Source organism: Tetrahymena thermophila (genome assembly GCF_000189635.1).
Source record: "Tetrahymena thermophila SB210 genomic scaffold scf_8254545, whole genome shotgun sequence".
NCBI lineage: Eukaryota > Ciliophora > Oligohymenophorea > Hymenostomatida > Tetrahymenidae > Tetrahymena > Tetrahymena thermophila.
The window spans coordinates 1-18,724 of NW_002476317.1; the positions used below are offsets into that span (position 1 = coordinate 1).

Below are 18,724 nucleotides of genomic sequence, written 5' to 3' on the forward strand. Positions count from 1 at the left end.
CCCCAACCCCAACCCCAACCCCAATTAAGGATTATAAAAAAATTTTTGAAAATTTTTTAAAGTAATTTAGATGTTAAATAACTTATAAATTATTCCTAATAATTAAAATTGTCAAATCACTAATAGTTTTATAAAAAATTTAAAATCTAAACAAAGTTTCAATTTAAAAATATTGAAAATAATTAATATCAATTTCATTATAATAAATATCTAAATTTTTTTAAAATAAAACGATTAGAATAGATTTTCATTAAAATTTTATTTAATAAAATTTACATTAATCTTTCAAAATTTAAAGAAGATAATAAAAATTAATATCGATTTTTTTGTAGAATTAAAATAGAAAATAAATTACTATAAATTATTTTTTAACTAATTTTCTTTTAAGCTTTAGAAATTGATCCTACAAAAATATGTTTTATAATTTTATTAATTTTCATACATTATATTTGAATATTTAGTATAAAAAAGTATTTTAAATCTCAAAATTAAATAAATTAATTTAAATAATCAGTAATAAAAAATAAAATATTTAATGAAAAACATATTAAAAATAAAATTTTTAAATTTACCAAGCCTTTATAAAATTTAGCATGTTAAAAATATTTACATATCAAATTTTTTATATAAAAAAGCAAAATTCATAAAGTTAATATAATCAAGACGGAAATAAAATAAAAACTTAGTTTAGATAAATCTAATTAAAAATAATATTTTTTATTTTATATTGATTCATTTAGTTTGTTTAAAAAGTTAATAATAAAATAAAATTATTCTATAAAAGATATATAAAACCAAAATAAGTTAAAGATTAAAAACAATTATATTTTCATTTTAAAAAAAAATTAATTCATAATTTGAGGTATGTATTTATATTAAATATTATAAAATTATTTTTATTTCTTTTGAATAGTAATATTAATATTTCATTAATCAAAAAAAAAGATTTAATGTAAAATTTCCTATTTAATATATATAATTTATTTTATTCTTTATATCTAATAATTTACATTATAATTATTATAAAAGAAATATTTGAATAAAACAACAATAATTCAGATTTAGGTTCTATTCTAGTGAACTTCTTCCTAACTTTGCCCCCCAAAAATAGATATAAATAGATTATTTAATATTTTTACTTTTTAATTGCTTACTTGCTAAAAGGTAAGTAGAATACATAAAATTTTACAAAATTTTTTAACTTTTTTGGATAGATTAATTACTTATATCTTTAAATTATTATGTAAATATATAAAATCATATTATTGATTATGATTTTTATCTTAAATTTATTGATTTTTACTATCTAAATTTTATATTTTTATAAAAATAAATTTGTTTCTAAGAATAAAATATTTTTATATTAAATTTTTATTAATCTTACTACAGTTTTTGGTTATTTAATTTATTTATTAAAAATGGGCATTCGTTATTTGTTAATCAATAGACGAAAAAATTATTGAAGAGCATGTTAGGAAGAGCCTGGACATTTTCGAGCTTTATAAAGATATAATCTTATTAAAAAAGTCAATCATGATTATTTTAAATAATGAATAGCTTGCAGCAATTAAGATAATCGGATGTTCTCCCTTATGAATAGACAGTTTGATTGCAAAGATGACAAAAAATTTTAATAAAATTAAAAAGGAAAGCAGTAATAAAATAAAGAATAGATAGAGGAAATGGAAGAGTAAGAAGTTGAAAGAATAAGCTATTTTGAAAAATAACAAGCCATTTTATATTCAGATGAGTTGCAATGCAAATATCTGTAGAAATTTATCTCTAAAAGTTTAAAATGTGAAAATTTAGGAGAAATATATAATAGAATAATCTCATCAATAATTAAAAAGAAAGAAAATTGAAATTTTCATATACTTTTCTGTAATGTTAATGTGGATTTAACGTGATATTCATTTAAATTTTAGCAAAAGTATCATATTTTATTTCTTTATATTTGATTTGAAATTTTTTACTTATTTTTCAGTTAAATATTAAATTCAGAAAAAATCAAATTGCTAAGATAAAAACTTACTTTTGTCATTTAAATATTTAAATAAAAAATCAGATAAATATTTATTTATTTATTAATTAATTATTAATAGCTATTCAAAAACTTTAGATTTGTACCTACAATAGACTGTGTAAAATTAATAAAGTTACTCTGACAATAATCAGCTAATAATTTTTATTTTTAATTCGAATTATTTACTCAAATTAATGTAATAAAAAACTTTTTAAAATAAAAATATTATCTAATTTAGAAAGAGATAAATTTTTATTATTATATCAATATTTAAATTAATTTATCTATTCGAATAAATTACTGTGCACCCTTAACAATAAAGTAATATATGCACGATTACTTACTAAAAATTTTTAATTTCTTAATAGCATAAATCAGATTTTGGTACTATTCTAGTCAACTATTTCTTAACTTCGACCCTCACCTTTAGATATAAATAGTCTTTATTTTTTTACAATCAATAACTATTTACTTCTAAATGAATATTCATATATTTTTCTCTCAATTTTTTCTTAGGCAAAATATTCATTTAACAATTATGTAGATTTATTTATTCTTTGATTATCTATTCGTTACTATTAATTTTACAAATAACTAAGCAATTTCTAATTTATAAAGATGAAATACAAAAATTAACTTTTTATAAAAATATTGTTTATTTTACAATAGTTTTTAAAAATATCTTTCTAAATTATAAAAAAAAATAAGAAATAAATAAACATATTTTTTATCTTTTATCTAGATAAAACTTAGTGAAAATTCTACCTCCTCAAATAAATAATTTAAAGAGAATATTTGATTTTCGCCTACAACATATGAAGGCATTTAAAAAATAATAATAGTTTTAATAAATACACTTTTGGCAAAATTGCTTTGTCAAATAAATAATTTATTTAATTTAGTTTTTTAAAACTATTTCATTTGAATAAAATTTTTATTTTTTAAAGGCTATATTAGATAAATTATTAATTAAAATGTTTATTTTTATTAGTTTATAAGATTTATTTCTTCCTTGATATCCTATTCGAATTTTTGTGATAATATAAAATTTAATTATTCTACTTATATTATTTCTTATTTATAAATAAAACATATTCTAAAATTCTTGTTCAAAATTATATATTTCTTGCATTTAATATTTATATTTTCTTGCATTTCAAATTTATATTTTTCTTTCACTTTATTTGAAAATTTATCAAAAAATTTTTCTTATTAAGTTATATTGAAAAATAAGTTAAAGCAAGATAAAAAAATTAGTTTTTAAATAAAAATAAATATAATCTAGTATTAAATCACTAATAAGCTAATAAATATATTTAAGAAATGTCCGCGTACACTAAAATTACTAGATTTATGAACGATTTTATACTTATAATAATTTACTCAAAAAATTAATTATATCGAGCCAGAATTAATTATGATAACACAATATATTTTTAATTAAAAAGCATTATAGTACTTAAATTATAACTTAAAAGACGCAAATTAAACGAATGGTTTTAATACTTTCTTCTACAAAAAGATTATATCCATTAATTAAAAATTTAAAGTATTTATTAATATTTATTTATTTTTAATTTATTTTAGCTTGAAAAAACAAACAAAAAATAACTTCTAATATCATAATTACGCTAAAAAAACTTTTAAATTTTGTACTTTAATGCGTTTAACATTTATTTATGCAATAGAATTTTTTCAATATAGAAATATCTTGATTTTTATCTTAAAAAAATTACTTTATTTATGAATAAATCAATATCAAATTTATAATTTATTAGGAGTCATATTTGATTGATTTATTCTTTAGTAATATAAACATTCAAATCTTATTATTCATTCATTCGATTTTGTAATTAAATCATATCTAAAAATAGTAAAAAATTGAGTAGAACATTTGTAATTAAAAATACAAGCTTAACATTTTCAACTAGTATTATAATAATCAAGTTAAGGAAATCCCCCTATCACGATTTCAATATTAATATAAATTAAACATAATTACAAGTAGGTTGGTTGACCCCTCACCCATACTTATATAACCATTATAATAAGTAAACATGCCTTATTTAAATACTCATGAAAGTAGTTATTATCCAAATTTTATAAAATAAATAAACTAAAAAAAATATAAAAATAGTGTAATAATAAAATAAATAAAATGTCTAACGCTTTAGTCACTGAAGAAGTCTAAAATAAAAGCCCTAAGCAAGTTTACTAAGAGTCCAACGATTTGATGCCTCAAGGTGAACAAGCAATTACCAAGTAAGTATCAAATGATTAATTGTACCTCGAATATGAAAAAGAACTCGCATAACCTTTACCTCCTCTCAAATTATGGTATAAAGTTGCTTTTGTTTTTCTCGGTATTGCCTCTCTTGCTGGTTGGAATGCTATCTTAACAGCTTTTGATTTCTTTGGTCAAAAGTATCCCAAAGGCTAATTCTTGGATGTAACTTTCTATTTCCCCATTCCAATTATGATTACAAACTTTTTGGCTGGTTTAGCTTGCCCTGCCTTAGCTCGTCGTTTTAACTACAATCAAAGAATTGCTTACTGCTTAATGGGTGTCTGTTGTACTATGATCATAGTTACCATCATAGCTATCTTCTACAACACTACTGCAGGTTATTGGATCTCATTTTGCATTCTTTTCATTTAAGGATTTATCGATAGTGTTAATACTAACTCTTTGATTGCTTTAGCTGGAAGTGTTCATCCCTCCATCAATAATATCTACTGGACAAGTACTGCTCTTTCTGGTTTGACTATGAATGTTATCAGATTAATTGCTCTTGCCATTTTAGGAGATAGTGAACAATCTACTAACATTTGCACAGCCCTTTACTTCTGTTTTGCTGCTGTAATTTACATCTTCTCAAGTATGATGCAAATTATTTTCACTAAGTGTGATTACTTCAAGCTCGTTGAAAGAAGATCTTTCCTTAAAAACTAAATTGAAAACAAAATAACAACACAAACTGAAATGTAAAATGTTAGAAGCACTGGAAATGTTTAAACTGATGTAAATCTTGATTAACATGAAAAATAAACTTCCTCTCTTAAGAAAAATGCATTCTTCTAATATTTAGCTTACTTATCTTAAGTCTTCAAATACTCAGGATGTATTCCTCTTTACTTAGTTCTTATCTATATCCAAACTTTCATGATGTTCCCAGGTGTTTCTATCTTCCAAAAGACTACATACGAAATTATTAAATTCCCTTGGGCTGGGTAAATATTAAATTTTTTTTTTCTTTTCAAAATTTTGTTATTCTCTACTTACTAATTATTCAATACTAATAAATTCTTATTTAAATTAATAGTGTTTTTATGATTTTACTCTTTAATCTCGGTGATCTAGTAGGAAAATACATTGGAGGCATAAAGATGCTTTAAAAATTATACTTAACTTACTCTATTGTTATTAGTAGATTTATTTTCTACGTTTTCTTCTTACTTATTTCTAGACATAAAGGTAGCGAAGATTTATAAAATGATGTCTTTTCATGGTTCTGTATTTTCTTATTTGCAGTAACTAATGGTTAGTGCACAACTGCTCTCATGAATCTTGGACCTAAAAATGTTAAGGACCCTAAAATAGTTGACCTTATCAACTTTATTGGTGGATTCGCTATTACTTTTGGTATTTCTATTGGTACATTTTTAGCTCTTCCTCTTGTATAAGAGTGATAAAAAGAAATAATTTATAATTTAATGGAACTATATTAAATTTAACTTAATGAATGAAAAAAAAATCTAAATTTTCAATAAAACATTAACTATATAAAAAATTTAATTATTTTTATTATAAACATATAATAGATAATTATTTTATTGTATGATTGTGTATCATTTAATGACTTTATATCTTGTAAATTTAACTTAATTTTATATTAAATAATTCAATCAAACTCTCTCTCAAATTCCATTTTTTAATAATTAAGATTCAGTTTATAATTTATTTTTTTGTAATTAGAATTTGATATATTTATGAGCTTTCGATTTGATTTCCAAAAATTTATAAAAAAATAAAATTTTACTGTAAATATATTTCTACCAGATTTAAACATATTTAAATAATTTAACATTTAGAAGAAAAATAAATTTATAGACCATTTTTGTTATAGTTTAGAAAAATAAGGTTGAAATTATATATAAAAGTGTGACGGGTAAATAATTTATCATTTTTGTTCTATATTTGCTTTTTTCTCTAATTAGATTTATTTAGATTAAATCACTTTTAATCTTTCTTAATGAATCAATTATTAATTTTTTATCCTATTAATCAATTTAGAATAATAATTCTTAAATATCTACCCATTTCTGCATGATTGGTTACTATTAAAATTAATAAGTAAACACTTTGAGCTGTAGATTAAGATTTAAGTGCTATACAAAATAATATAATTATAATAAAAGTTATTATATTAATGTATTTTTATATTTAATTTACAGTAGTTTTTAAATTAGTTCTAAATTATATTACCAATTGATTTATTACTTCTAGTATATATAATTAATTTTTTAACCAGTTTAAATAGCTAAATAAATTATGATATAAAATTTTAACTCTTGAATAAATTATAAAGAGCAAATATATATATTTATTTACACATCAAATTTAATATTTATACTAATATAAAATTAAATTTTATTATAATTTTAAATTTTATAATATTTATTTATTAACAAAAAGTAATTTTTTATAAAATTTTGAAAAACATTTATTTTTACATTAGAGTTTTTAAAAGACATATTAAAAAATTTTTATTATTAATAATATTAATTAATATATTAATTATTTATTTTTGTAATAAGATTAAATTAAAAAACAATAATTTTATTTTTTGTTAAGTAAATTAAATCGATTTTGTAAAATATTTCATAATAAATAATACTTTTTAACTAATTTGCTTTGTAAAAATTAATAAAATGATTAAAAATGATAAAATTAAAATACTTACTATTTAATTTTGTTAAATATAATTATAATTAAGATCTATCAGAATTTTTAAGTTATCAGTCAGCCAAGTTTTTATTTATTAAAATTTATAGCATCAATATAATTATCAAATATTTATATTTTTAGTTTAACAAAAATATTAGTTTTTATTTAGATGTGTACAAACGGTGTTATTTTAGCTACGGCATCATATGATCATACTATTAAATTATGGAGCTAGGATTAAGTATAGTTTCATTCAATAGAATACTCAACAAAGAAAAGGCAAAGTCAATTTTAAGTTTCAAAAAGTGCCTTTTTCATAAATAGAATTGAGGTTTCTCATGATAAATAATATCTTGGTGCTGCAGCAAGTTTTTCGGCATATATTTATGATTTAGGCTAAGCCCCATTACCAGATAGACCAGTAAAAATATTATTTTATTGATATCAAAAATAATTTTAAATATGTTTGGATAAAATATTATGATTTATATTAAATACTTATTTTATTTTATTCTTAAAACTATTAGAAATTCGCATATGATGGTTATTAAAATAATGTTACTTCGATAGGATTTAAGTAAAACAATGGATGGATTTATACTAGTTCAGAGGATGGCAGTATAAAAATCCATGATTTAGCAATGTAAGGTGTCTCTAAAACATTTTCTAGCAAGGAACCTGTGAATTAAGTAGTATTACATCCAAATGAAGTTGAACTCATTTCAGCAGATTAAGCTGGAAATGTTAAAATATGGGACTTAAGAAAAGATACGTAATGCAGAAAAAAATTAGTAAAAATCATATTTATTACATATATAATTCATGATTTTTTTATTTTTAAAACATCAACATAAAAAATAAAAGGTCTTAGCTCCTGAAATAGGTTTGAGATCAGTTTCTGTAGCTATTAATGCTTAATTCTTTTGTGCAGCAGATTCTTCAGGATCTCTTTTTATATATAAATTAGGAAAGAATGATGTATTAATATTCTTTATTTGATAAATAAATTATGAAAATTCTTTATAAAAAGGAAATATCTTCTATGTAAAAAATTGAGAAAGCTCATGATGATTATATTCTAAAATGTTAAATTTCTCCATTAGTTACGTAAATATCAAGAATTAAGCAAAAGTTGATTATAATATAAATATTATAATCTAAAATAGGAGTATAGCAACATGCAGTGCTGATAAAACAATAAAAATTTGGAGTTAAAATCAATAATCATAGAAATTCGAATATAAAAATACACTATATGGGCATTAAAAGTGGGTTTGGGATGTTGCATATGGATGTGATGGTGAATTTTTATTTTCTTGTTCCAGCGATAATAATGCTAAATTATGGAAACTTGATGAAAACTAATAATAAGTTGAGTGTTTTACATTCAAAGGCCACCAACAAACAGTAAATTGTGTAGCCTTTAATGATATAACTATAAAGAGTTGAGAATTAATTAAATTATGAAGCCAAGCTAAGCTTTGAAGAAGAAAAAAATTTATTGTTAAAGATATAATTCTAAATGTTGAAGAAAATTTTAATAAATATATTCATTCTTATATATCTTATCCAATTTTTAATTAATATTTGCCTTAAATTAATAATATTTTATAAAAATTAATTTATTCACTTATGTAATCTTTATTTTTAAGTATTCTAAATTATTTTTATTTTAAGAGTATTTGTTTTTTTTTTATTATTTTCAGAAAATTTTTTATTTATATATGAATAAATAATAAGCAACCCTTATTTATTTTAAGTAATAAATTATTATTTACAGGATTTTCTCAAAATTTTCATAATGGGGTAGAATTTTCTAAAAACTATTTTAAGTAAAGTTTTCATTTAAATGATAATAAATTATGTAAACATTTTTTTTTAAGTGAAGAATTAGAAAAATATTAAATTTATATTATTCAATTTGATCAAAAAATATATTAGAATTAAAATAAAATATTCACTATGATAAAGCTTTTAATATCTTAATCATTTATTTAACATAAAATATACTTATAAATCTTGTAATTAATTTGCTTATTTGTCTTTTTTCTATTTAAATAATACAAAAACATTAAAAGTGCTTCTAAAAATTAAAGTAAATTGTGAATTATGAGTAATGTAATACTAGCAACAGCATCATATGATAGAACTATTAAATTTTGGAGCTATTCAGACTAAAAAATTATACATCAATTTGAATACTGCTCATAAAAGCAGACAAGCTTTGTGAATAAAATAGAAGTTTCACATGATAAATAATATTTGGGAACTGCAGGAAGTGCGACAATAAATCTATATGATCTTAACGATAAATATGTACAATTAGTTAAATAGACTAAAATTATCACACACAAAATATAAATAGAAATTAAAGCACGTTTACGATGGATATAAAAGTAATGTAACATCAGTAGGATTTAAATAAAATAATGGATGGATTTATGCGAGTTCTGAAGATGGAAGTATTAAAGTTCATGATTTAGCTATGCAAGGAGTTTAAAAAACTTTTAATAGTAAGGAACCAGTTAATTAAGTTGTTTTACACCCTAATGAAGTTGAGTTGATTTCAGCTGACCAAGCAGGAAATGTAAAGATATGGGATTTAAGAAAAGAATAAACCTATGTTAAAAAGATTGTAAATTTAGATATTCAATAAATAAACAAGTATTAATTCTAATTAAAATTTGGTAGGCTCTATCACCAGAAATAGGAATTAGATCTGTTTCAATTTGTGCAAATGCCTAGTTTTACTCTGCTGTAGACTCATCTGGATAATTATTTATTTAAAAACTATCAAAGATAGATGTAAAATAAATTGGTTTATTATTGAGTAGTTTATTTATATTATAATTCATTTCTAAAATGTAAAAGGATCCACAGAGCTTATAAAAAATAGAGAAAGCCCATGATGATTACATATTAAAATGCTAAATATCTCCACTAGCAACGTAAAAAATAAATCTTAAAATACTTTATTATCGTAAACCTTAACATCTTTATGTCTTAATTAGGAGTTTAGCTACTTGTAGTGCTGATAAGACAATTAAAATTTGGGGAATAAATACTTCTTCTTAGAAATTTGAATTAAAGTAAACATTATATGGACACACAAAGTGGGTGTGGGATATTTCTTATGGCTGTGATGGAGAATTTTTATTTTCTTGCTCAAGTGATAAGTTTGCAAAGCTTTGGAAACTAGATGATGAAACTCAATAAGTATCTTGTATAAATTTCAAACATGATGGAATAGTAAACTGTTTAGCTTTTAATGATATTAATATTTGAAGGAAGCAAAATAATTAAATCAATTTAAATATGTAGTTATTATCAATAGCTTATGTAAAATGTTAGTTTTCATAACTATAAATTAAATGCATTCACACAAAATATAATAATACTCAAAAAAATATTTAATGAATTGTTTCTATACTTACCTTAGAAAACTGCTGAATTCATGTAATGAGTATTTTAAATTAAAATATGAAATATACAAAGATATTTTTTTAAAATAATAAATTCACACTTTTAATTTGCTATTATTAAATCTTATAAAATATATTTAATTTTTTTTAATTGTTGGATATTTAAAGTAATAGTGTTTGTATAAATGTGAATTGTAAGATGCTGAGTATTAAAAAATATATGTTAATAATATAAAATTGACTATTTTATAAAATAACATCTAGATATATATAAACAAAACTCATAAATTTTTAATAAAAATATTAGTTGATTCTTTTTACTCTAAAATTAATAAAATAAGAGATCATATTTAAAATTAAATAGATCTCGATTTAGTATAATTAATATTTTCAATTTTTTCACTCTATCTACTCTATGGCTCATTTTAATTTTTTAGATATTTTTTATCAGCAATTTCATTAATTTAGGCAAGTTCAATTCCATAAGTTTGGATTTTACTTTTAAGCTTATTAACTTTATATTTTTGAAATAAATATTATTATTTGACAAAAAGGTGAATGAAATAAGTAAATAATTAAATAAAAATAAATTACTTTTGTAAGAACACTCAAGTGGGTTTCTTTTATATATCTTATAGCATTTTTTAAAGAAATCTAAACCTTCATCTCTTTTATTCAGTAAAAAATGAACAGATCCAAGATCTTCAAATAGTTCTCCCTCTTATTAAATTATTGAAAATATTTTAATGTCTCATTTTAAATAATTTTACATTTAGTTGAGCCTTTTGGATAGAGCTGTAAAATGAGCTCCTTAGACTTTTCTAAATATTTAAGTGACTATAGATAATTTCCTTTTATGATATATATCTAGCCAATCTGATTCAAAACATTTGCCTCTATTAATTTTTTAATAATTTTATTTATGAAATTGTAAATAATAAAAATTTTACTTAATTTTGACTATATGTCTTTATCTAATAAACTAAATAATATTGAAAGAGCACCATCTGTTTTGTTGATTTTCTTTAAAGTCAATGCTCTTTCAAACTAATCTTCATCTTCAAGCTTTTATTTACTATAATCAAAATCTGAGTGATGATCAAACATAACTCCATAATCGTTAGGAATATTATCTTCTTTACTATGCTACTTATCCTCAATTTCTTAAATAAGATCATTTAAATCTAAGTTTATCCTAAACTCCTCATTAGGATTTATAAGCTAGTTAATTATTTTATTGCTTAGCAAAGTTTCGTCATCTAATGTTCCCGAAGTGAGTATCTGTTTTAAAGCTTTTTGGTCAAATGGATTAATAAGCAGTTTTTTAATCTTAATAAATGTAATCCCAAGTGAATAAATATCATAAGCTTTCAAAGACATTCTTACTTTACTTGAAAGTTCTCCAAAATTTTTCATTTAAGATATCTTAGGTATAGCATAAAGTCTAGTACCACAAAAATTATACTCTTTCACTTATTTTAAATCCATTTCTATTTTAGCTGTTCCATAATCGATTAGTTTCCAAGATCTATCTTTTTTGAAAAAAACAAAGTTACTTGGCTTAATATCTCTATGAGCAACATTTCTATCATGCATGTCTTTAATAATTCTAAAAATAAAAAAAAAATTTTCTTTTAATTCTGATTAAATAAAAAAAGTAAAATATTTAAATTATTAAATAAAATCCTTCAATTGATAAAGAAAATCTTTAAAAAAATTAAAAGAATAATTTTGTTTTTTATGGAAAAAACTTTTTTGTAGCGATTTAAATAATATTTTGATTAAATAAATTTACCTTAATAACATTTTGAATATTTATAAAAGTTCTCCTTCTGTATAAACTAAGTATTTTTCTCTTCTTTTGTTAAGCAGCTAAGTAAAATTAAAATCTGCCAGCTGCTTTAAAAATAAAAGGTCTAATTAATCATTTTATTAAATATAATAGACAGGTAAAATTAAATTGCAGGAGTGTCTAAACTATCTTTGCATTAAATAGTACTCAATAATAATTTCTTATGATTTTTTCTCCAGCTCATTCATATTCTTGCATTTAATAACTTTTAAAGCATAAAATTCATCTTCAATAATAGGATCTTATTGCTATTTTAGAAGAGAAAGGAGATCTCTATTGTTTCTTTTTTTTGTATGTTGAGAAGAAGATTAATGCTAATATCTTTACTCCTTTGGTAACAACTTTGCCTTATAAACTTTTCCAAAAGTCCCCTGACCTAACAAATGAATTTTGTTACTTTCTAATTCTTTAAAATCAAAAGGAAGTGTTTCATAGTTAGAATAATACAAATCTACAGAAATAGTTTACTTATTAAACAAGAAAAGATTAATTGTTTTATGAACAATACTCTCTTCTTTCAAATATATTTCATTAATTTAGATATTTACTTCATTTAAAAATGCAGTTTATTCCATTTAAATTGTTGACTATTTTGAAGCTTGAACAGAATAGTCTAAATACTTTTCTATTTTTTTTAGAGACTCTTGTATTTATTTTTTGAGCACCATTTATTAATTTTAAATATTTTTGTTAGAGTGTAAATCCATATGGTCCATTTATAATTGATCATCTTAAGTTCCATTTTAATTTTTTTGTTAAAAATCTTCACTTTAATTAGATATTTATATCTGTAACTATTTATTTTACTTTTAATTTTATTTATAATTAACAGAATTAGTTTATTTTAATTCTTCTGAGAAGTCGTTTTCATTATTTTGTTTGTTTGATATATTTTTTAACAGTTCCAGCATTTCTTTATTGCCTTCTCTTTCATATTTTTCTTTATTTTAATTTAGTATATTCTGAACATTTTAAGATTAATCTATACATCTTTAAAGTACTTTAATACTATTTTTTATTTTTTTTTCACACTTAATTAAAAGAGAATACTCATCTTTTTCACCAGTTACTCCATCATCAACAGAATCATCGTCATCTTAATCTTAATCTGTTATTGTTCTTTTTTTATTCATATAACTGCTTTTTCCATTTGTAGAGTTTATAGAACTGTAAGCATAACTAATATTACTCATCCTTGAAGCTATTCTTGTTGTTAAATTGCTTTTTCTATTCAAATTTTAAATTTACAGACTGTTTTAATTTTTAAAATCTTAAATGTTTTTTATAATAGGTTTAATTTTTGGTTCATTCAGAGGCTAATCATTAAATTATGAAATCGAAAGATAAGATTGCTTTTATTCCATGTTTGAAAGATAAGATTAATTTGTGTATTGTTTCTAATTGCTTGAATATGATCTTATTTGCCGATGTTGATTTAAAGTATTTTAATTTTTTTCAAAGCTATTTGAGTTACCATTTTACATAAAAATAGAATTTTACTTGCCAGTCGAGAAGCTTAGTTATTGTTTATTTAATTGTTATTTTTCTGAGGTTTTAACATTAATTTTAAATAAATAATCTGTTGGTTTATCAAATTTTTAGGACTAAATTTCTTATTTAGTATCTTCTAGTGGACTTTTTTTAATTTGTGGTTGTAATTAAGGTATTTTTAAATGATTATTTTAGTTTTAACTGCTATTATGAGCTTAATCATTTTCGCCTAAATGGGACTTACTTCTGATTTTAGCTTATTGATCATTTATTTCTTTTCCATTTATTTTAAGAGAATACTACTGGAAAGCATTTTATGCCTTATACTCTTGTTTTTAATATCCTAATGTAACATTAATATTATCCAATTAATATGCTGGTTAATAGCTATCTTAGATATAATTTATTTCTTCTCGCTATCTTGCGTTTGAATTTTTTAGCTAAGCGCTATGCTATATAGAAAATGTTTTATTTAAAAAGTCTTTTCCTCTTTCTTGAAAAATATTGTTCTATATTATTTAGTTTTGTCTTGCATTTTCATAATTACTATAACATTTTGTTCTTTTTTAAATATTTTAGGTTTAGGAAAGATTTACTCTTTAAGTAGAATTGTTAGTGTTAGAAACTTGTTCATTAATGAAAGAATCAAACCTTTGATGCCTCATAATATAATATTAGGTATTATAATTTAAAATTTGTATTATAGCAGAGGATAAATAAAAATATTCTTATCAATTACAAAAGTAAACTTAGATGACACTTTAGAATTATTCAATAAATCGATAGATAAATAAATAAATATATTACTGGATTTCTAAATGTAATTTATTTAATTTTTTTACCACTATTACTTATATTTATTAAATAAAGAGTACAAACAGAAATATTATTGCTGCCTTAAGATGAGATACTTCCTAATTTTAACTTCTTATATATTTTGATAGTAAAAATTGTTTATTTTTTAGTCTTCTTTGCTTGCAAAATATAAAATGAGTATTTAAGCAAAGGTCTAAACTTAATAATAAATATAAATCAATTTTACTTTAAAATAGTTTTCAAGAGAGTATCAGAAAAAAGTAAATACAAAAAACTTAATATATTAGTTTAAAATCTAAATTTATTAATTTTTTTAAGTTTGCTAAACATGCAAAGTAAAAATTAATAACAAAAAATTCTTTCTTATTAACCAATAAATAAAATTGGAGTTTAAAACTAATGATAAATCCTTATAAAAAAAAAAGTGTAAATTTTTTCTTTGAAAATTATTTTTTGACCTTAAATGATTAGAATTACCAAAATATTGTTATCAAAAATTGACAATTAGTGATATTTAGCTAAAATATTATTCTATTTTATTTATAGTATTAATTTAAATTTATATGCTTAGTAAAAATAAAAGCTGAATAATTTTCTTGATGATTAAAAATAAAATTAGTAATAAATCATATCAAAAAATAAAATAAATCCTCATTAATAAATGCAAACCTCTCCTAAATTTATTATGAGAAAATGTGCTATTTTGCTCAAAAGCTATTTTTTTATGAAAATAGTATTAAATTATCATATTTATTTTACTGTTTACATTTTAATTTTACTCAAATGAGAGTATTTATTTTTGAAAAAGAAGATTTGACATGATTTATTCATTCATTAATAAAATTTTAATTGAAAAACTCAAGATTTTTTAAGTGATTGATAAAAATTTAAATAAATTATATTATTTTAATTTGACTCTATTTAGCTCATTAGTAAATAGTATTATCATTTTCAAAAAAATATTTTTATATTTATTTTGGGATTAATTTATAATGATATACATTATATTTTTCATAAAATTAATCAAACAACAATTTGTCTAAATATTTAAATATATTTATTCTTATAGTTTTTCCTAAAATACGGATGAAAATATTTATTACAATTAAGCTTTAGTTAATTATAAAAATTTTAAAATAAATAAATTGTCTTAACTTAAGTGTCTTTAATAAAAAATAATTTTATATCTAGTTAATTGCATTTAATTTTTGAATGATTATATTACTAATAGTTGCATATGCTTTAGATTATAAGCTAATGAGTTTTTTTATTTACTCTAAAAATATCCTCCAAAAAAAAATAAAATAATCTTTTTAAAATTAAAATTAAATACAGCAACGAAATTTATTTGATAGATACATAAATCTGATATAAAATATAATAATTTTGAAAGTTTTGTTGTCTCTGATTGTGTTATAAAATTTAAATAAAATATAGAATTTGATCATATTTACAAATAAATAAATAAAAAAAATCAGAAGATTTAAATGAGCTAAGATAAGGGAAAAAGTGAAGACAGTAGTTAAAAAAATAAAGATGTGAAGTTACCTTCAATTATTGATTAGCAATTAATAGCAACTTTATTGCAAAATATCAATTAAAATGCAAGTTTAAATAATGAACTTGCTAACCTTAATCAATAATAAGATGAAGAATTTGATGAGAACGAGAGTAATCATAATAATAAAGATAAAAGTTAGGAAGAAGAAAATGATGATCAGGATAATAATTTAAGTTAAATGACGAGATAGAAGCAATTTTTTGATGCTGTTTTGTAGCAATACTAGCTTATATAGCAGCAACAGCTTCAATCCCACGAATAAACTTAAAAATAAATTAATTAAAGGATGGAAGAGGAGGATGATGATGAAGAAAATTATTAGGAGGATGAAGAAGAAAACAATCAAAACGAAGGCTAAATTGAAGAAAATAATAATTTAGATGGGAAAAAATAAGAAGAATTGAAATTAAAAATGTTAGGTAATAAAAAATAAGGAGAGCCTGATGAAGATTAGTAAAATTAGCTCTTATAGCTTCTTATGAATTTAAATCCATCAAATAATGCACTTGCTCAACTTTAGCAATCAGTTTAAAACTCAAATAATATAAATAGAAATAATAATTAGCTAGAAAAAAATATGAATAAAACTAATTAATAGATAGATAATCAAGATGAAAATGAAAACGAAGAAAATTATGAGGGTGATAATAACTAGTAGCCAATTAACATAAGTAAATTCGATTAATTAGAATTGACAAGATTGCTTTAAGCTTAATATGATTAGTTGCATGCTGGGGAAGGAGACGAAGAATTAGAGCAATAAATAAGTGGTTTTTAGGCTGAGTAAAATAATAAAAAATTCATGAAAAGATATGGTGAGATGACCAATCAAATGGGAATGTAAAGAAATTTAATGTAACCAGAAGAAGATGAAGGAGAAGGAGAAGAGGAAGAGGAAGAAGAAGCAAAATAAGCTTTGCATAATCAATATTTAGAAAAACAATGCAAAGCATACTTAACCATGTAGCAACAGTAATAAGATTTAATGATTAATGAAATAAAAAACTTGGAATAATATTTAAGTGCTAATAATTTAACATAAGAATAAAGAAGTTTCGCTGAATAGAAACAATAAATATTAATATTAAAATTGAAACAATTGCAGTAACATCTATAAGAAATCGCAATCAATCCAAATCTCGTTTTAGAATAAATTTAATTTTAACAAATGCAAAAGTAAGGCTTCATCGAACAGGATAATTTGATCGATTAGTAGAAAAAAGAATTTTTACTAAGAAATAATGCCTTTATTAGGGGATCTGAATAAATAGGAAGAAGTTTATAATAGGCTTAGGACTAGGAACAAGCTTAGCACTAGATGCAATATTAGTAATATATTTAATAGTAAGATAAGATGTAATAAAATAATAATTATTAAAATCACCCTCTCGTTAATTTTTTTAATTCATATTCCCTATTTATAAATGATACTGCTAATATTCAACTTGATCAAGAAGTTGTTCTAAATAAACTCATAGAAAATGCTAAAAAATGCAAACCTCCTTCAAAGTAAGAAATATTTTTAAACATTTTTGAAAGTTTCAATACAATTTTTCATATGTATTTTTAAATAACTAAGCTAAAATAAAACTTCTATATTAGATAAGGAAAAGCAAATAAATTAAAAATTTTAATTAAAAAGTATGAAGTAATTAGTTTAACTAGATATTCAAATAAAAGAATTTAATTACAAAAGAATTTAAAAAATATTATTTTTTATCCAAAAGAAAAATATTTTACTATTAAAAGACGAAAATTAATCGATTAAGCTAAAATAATTACTCAAGAAATAATTTTATTATTTTAATAAAAATAAAATTTTTTAATACACAAAAAAGCCTTTGTGTAAATAAAATAAATGATAAAAAACATTCTAAAAGATGATCAGAATTATAATTTTAGTCTTAGAAATACCAGAAAATGTTGATTAATAATTCCAAATTTAAAAACAGAATAAGCATTAATTTTGACAAAAGTGATGTATTTAAAACAAGAAGTTAATTAATTATATAACCTTTTCCACTTTTTACATCATAATCTGATTTTTTCTTATTAAAAATGATAATAAATTTTTTTGTTTCTTTCTTTGATTTAATAAGGGACAAAAGGGTTTAAAAAAATTTCAAGTTTTAAAGGTTATAATTATAAATTTAATCAAGAGTAATTTCTTGTAAAAGAAAACAATACTTGCAATTGATTTCTAATGAATTTTGACTTTTATAAGTATATTTAATATTTCTATGTAAAAAAAAAATCTTTTTTAAAAGGCTAAAAATTTAATTCGGTTCTTTTTCAAAGAAATAGGCCTTATCGAATTCTAAAAAAATACATGTCAATATTTTAAAATCATTTTATAAATTTAATAGTGCTGATGAAAGAGTGAATTAACTGTGGAATTACCTTACTGATTTAGATAAAAAGTAAATTGAAGATTTCGAACAACAGCTTAAAAGCTTACCAGAATAAAATATCTACGAATGTATTTAGACAATTGAAAAACTTCACATAAAGCTATTAGTGGAGTATAATATCGAAGTTGCTAGAGGAAAATAGTTAGGAATCATAAAACAATGAAAAAAAATTAATAAAATTGCGATACTTGGGGATCTTG

The 18,724-nt window shown here is 21.0% G+C and overlaps 5 protein-coding genes across 5 annotated transcripts; 4 read left to right on the top strand and 1 right to left on the bottom strand. All coding sequences in view use genetic code 6, as the record gives it.

Moving 5' to 3' along the window:
• Positions 1-4,181: 4,181 nt before the first annotated feature.
• Positions 4,182-5,713, top strand: TTHERM_00147470 (equilibrative nucleoside transporter family protein; the record flags this gene model as incomplete). Its single annotated transcript, XM_001021481.1, has 2 exons — positions 4,182-5,254; positions 5,347-5,713. 2 exons carry the CDS (start codon positions 4,182-4,184, stop codon positions 5,711-5,713), a joined length of 1,440 nt encoding a protein of 479 aa, XP_001021481.1.
• A 1,427-nt stretch (positions 5,714-7,140) lies between these two features.
• TTHERM_00147480 (required for amino acid permease transport from the to the cell surface protein) lies at positions 7,141-8,420 on the top strand (the record flags this gene model as incomplete). The annotated part of the gene is made up of 5 exons (XM_001021482.2): positions 7,141-7,392; positions 7,499-7,762; positions 7,836-7,949; positions 8,002-8,078; positions 8,138-8,420. The coding sequence occupies 5 exons, from the start codon at positions 7,141-7,143 to the stop codon at positions 8,418-8,420; spliced, it is 990 nt and encodes a 329-aa protein (XP_001021482.2).
• A 660-nt stretch (positions 8,421-9,080) lies between these two features.
• On the top strand, positions 9,081-10,256 carry TTHERM_000147483 (required for amino acid permease transport from the to the cell surface protein; the record flags this gene model as incomplete). The annotated part of the gene is made up of 5 exons (XM_012798950.1): positions 9,081-9,287; positions 9,337-9,606; positions 9,663-9,776; positions 9,843-9,919; positions 9,983-10,256. 5 exons carry the CDS (start codon positions 9,081-9,083, stop codon positions 10,254-10,256), a joined length of 942 nt encoding a protein of 313 aa, XP_012654404.1.
• Positions 10,257-10,737: 481 nt separating this feature from the next.
• Positions 10,738-14,401, bottom strand: TTHERM_00147490 (kinase domain protein; the record flags this gene model as incomplete). The annotated part of the gene is made up of 5 exons (XM_001021483.2): positions 10,738-10,907; positions 10,988-11,113; positions 11,164-11,289; positions 11,344-12,002; positions 12,189-14,401. The coding sequence occupies 5 exons, from the start codon at positions 14,399-14,401 to the stop codon at positions 10,738-10,740; spliced, it is 3,294 nt and encodes a 1,097-aa protein (XP_001021483.2).
• A 1,638-nt stretch (positions 14,402-16,039) lies between these two features.
• On the top strand, positions 16,040-18,687 carry TTHERM_00147500 (hypothetical protein; the record flags this gene model as incomplete). The annotated part of the gene is made up of 2 exons (XM_001021484.2): positions 16,040-17,622; positions 18,480-18,687. The coding sequence occupies 2 exons, from the start codon at positions 16,040-16,042 to the stop codon at positions 18,685-18,687; spliced, it is 1,791 nt and encodes a 596-aa protein (XP_001021484.2).
• Positions 18,688-18,724: the final 37 nt, after the last annotated feature.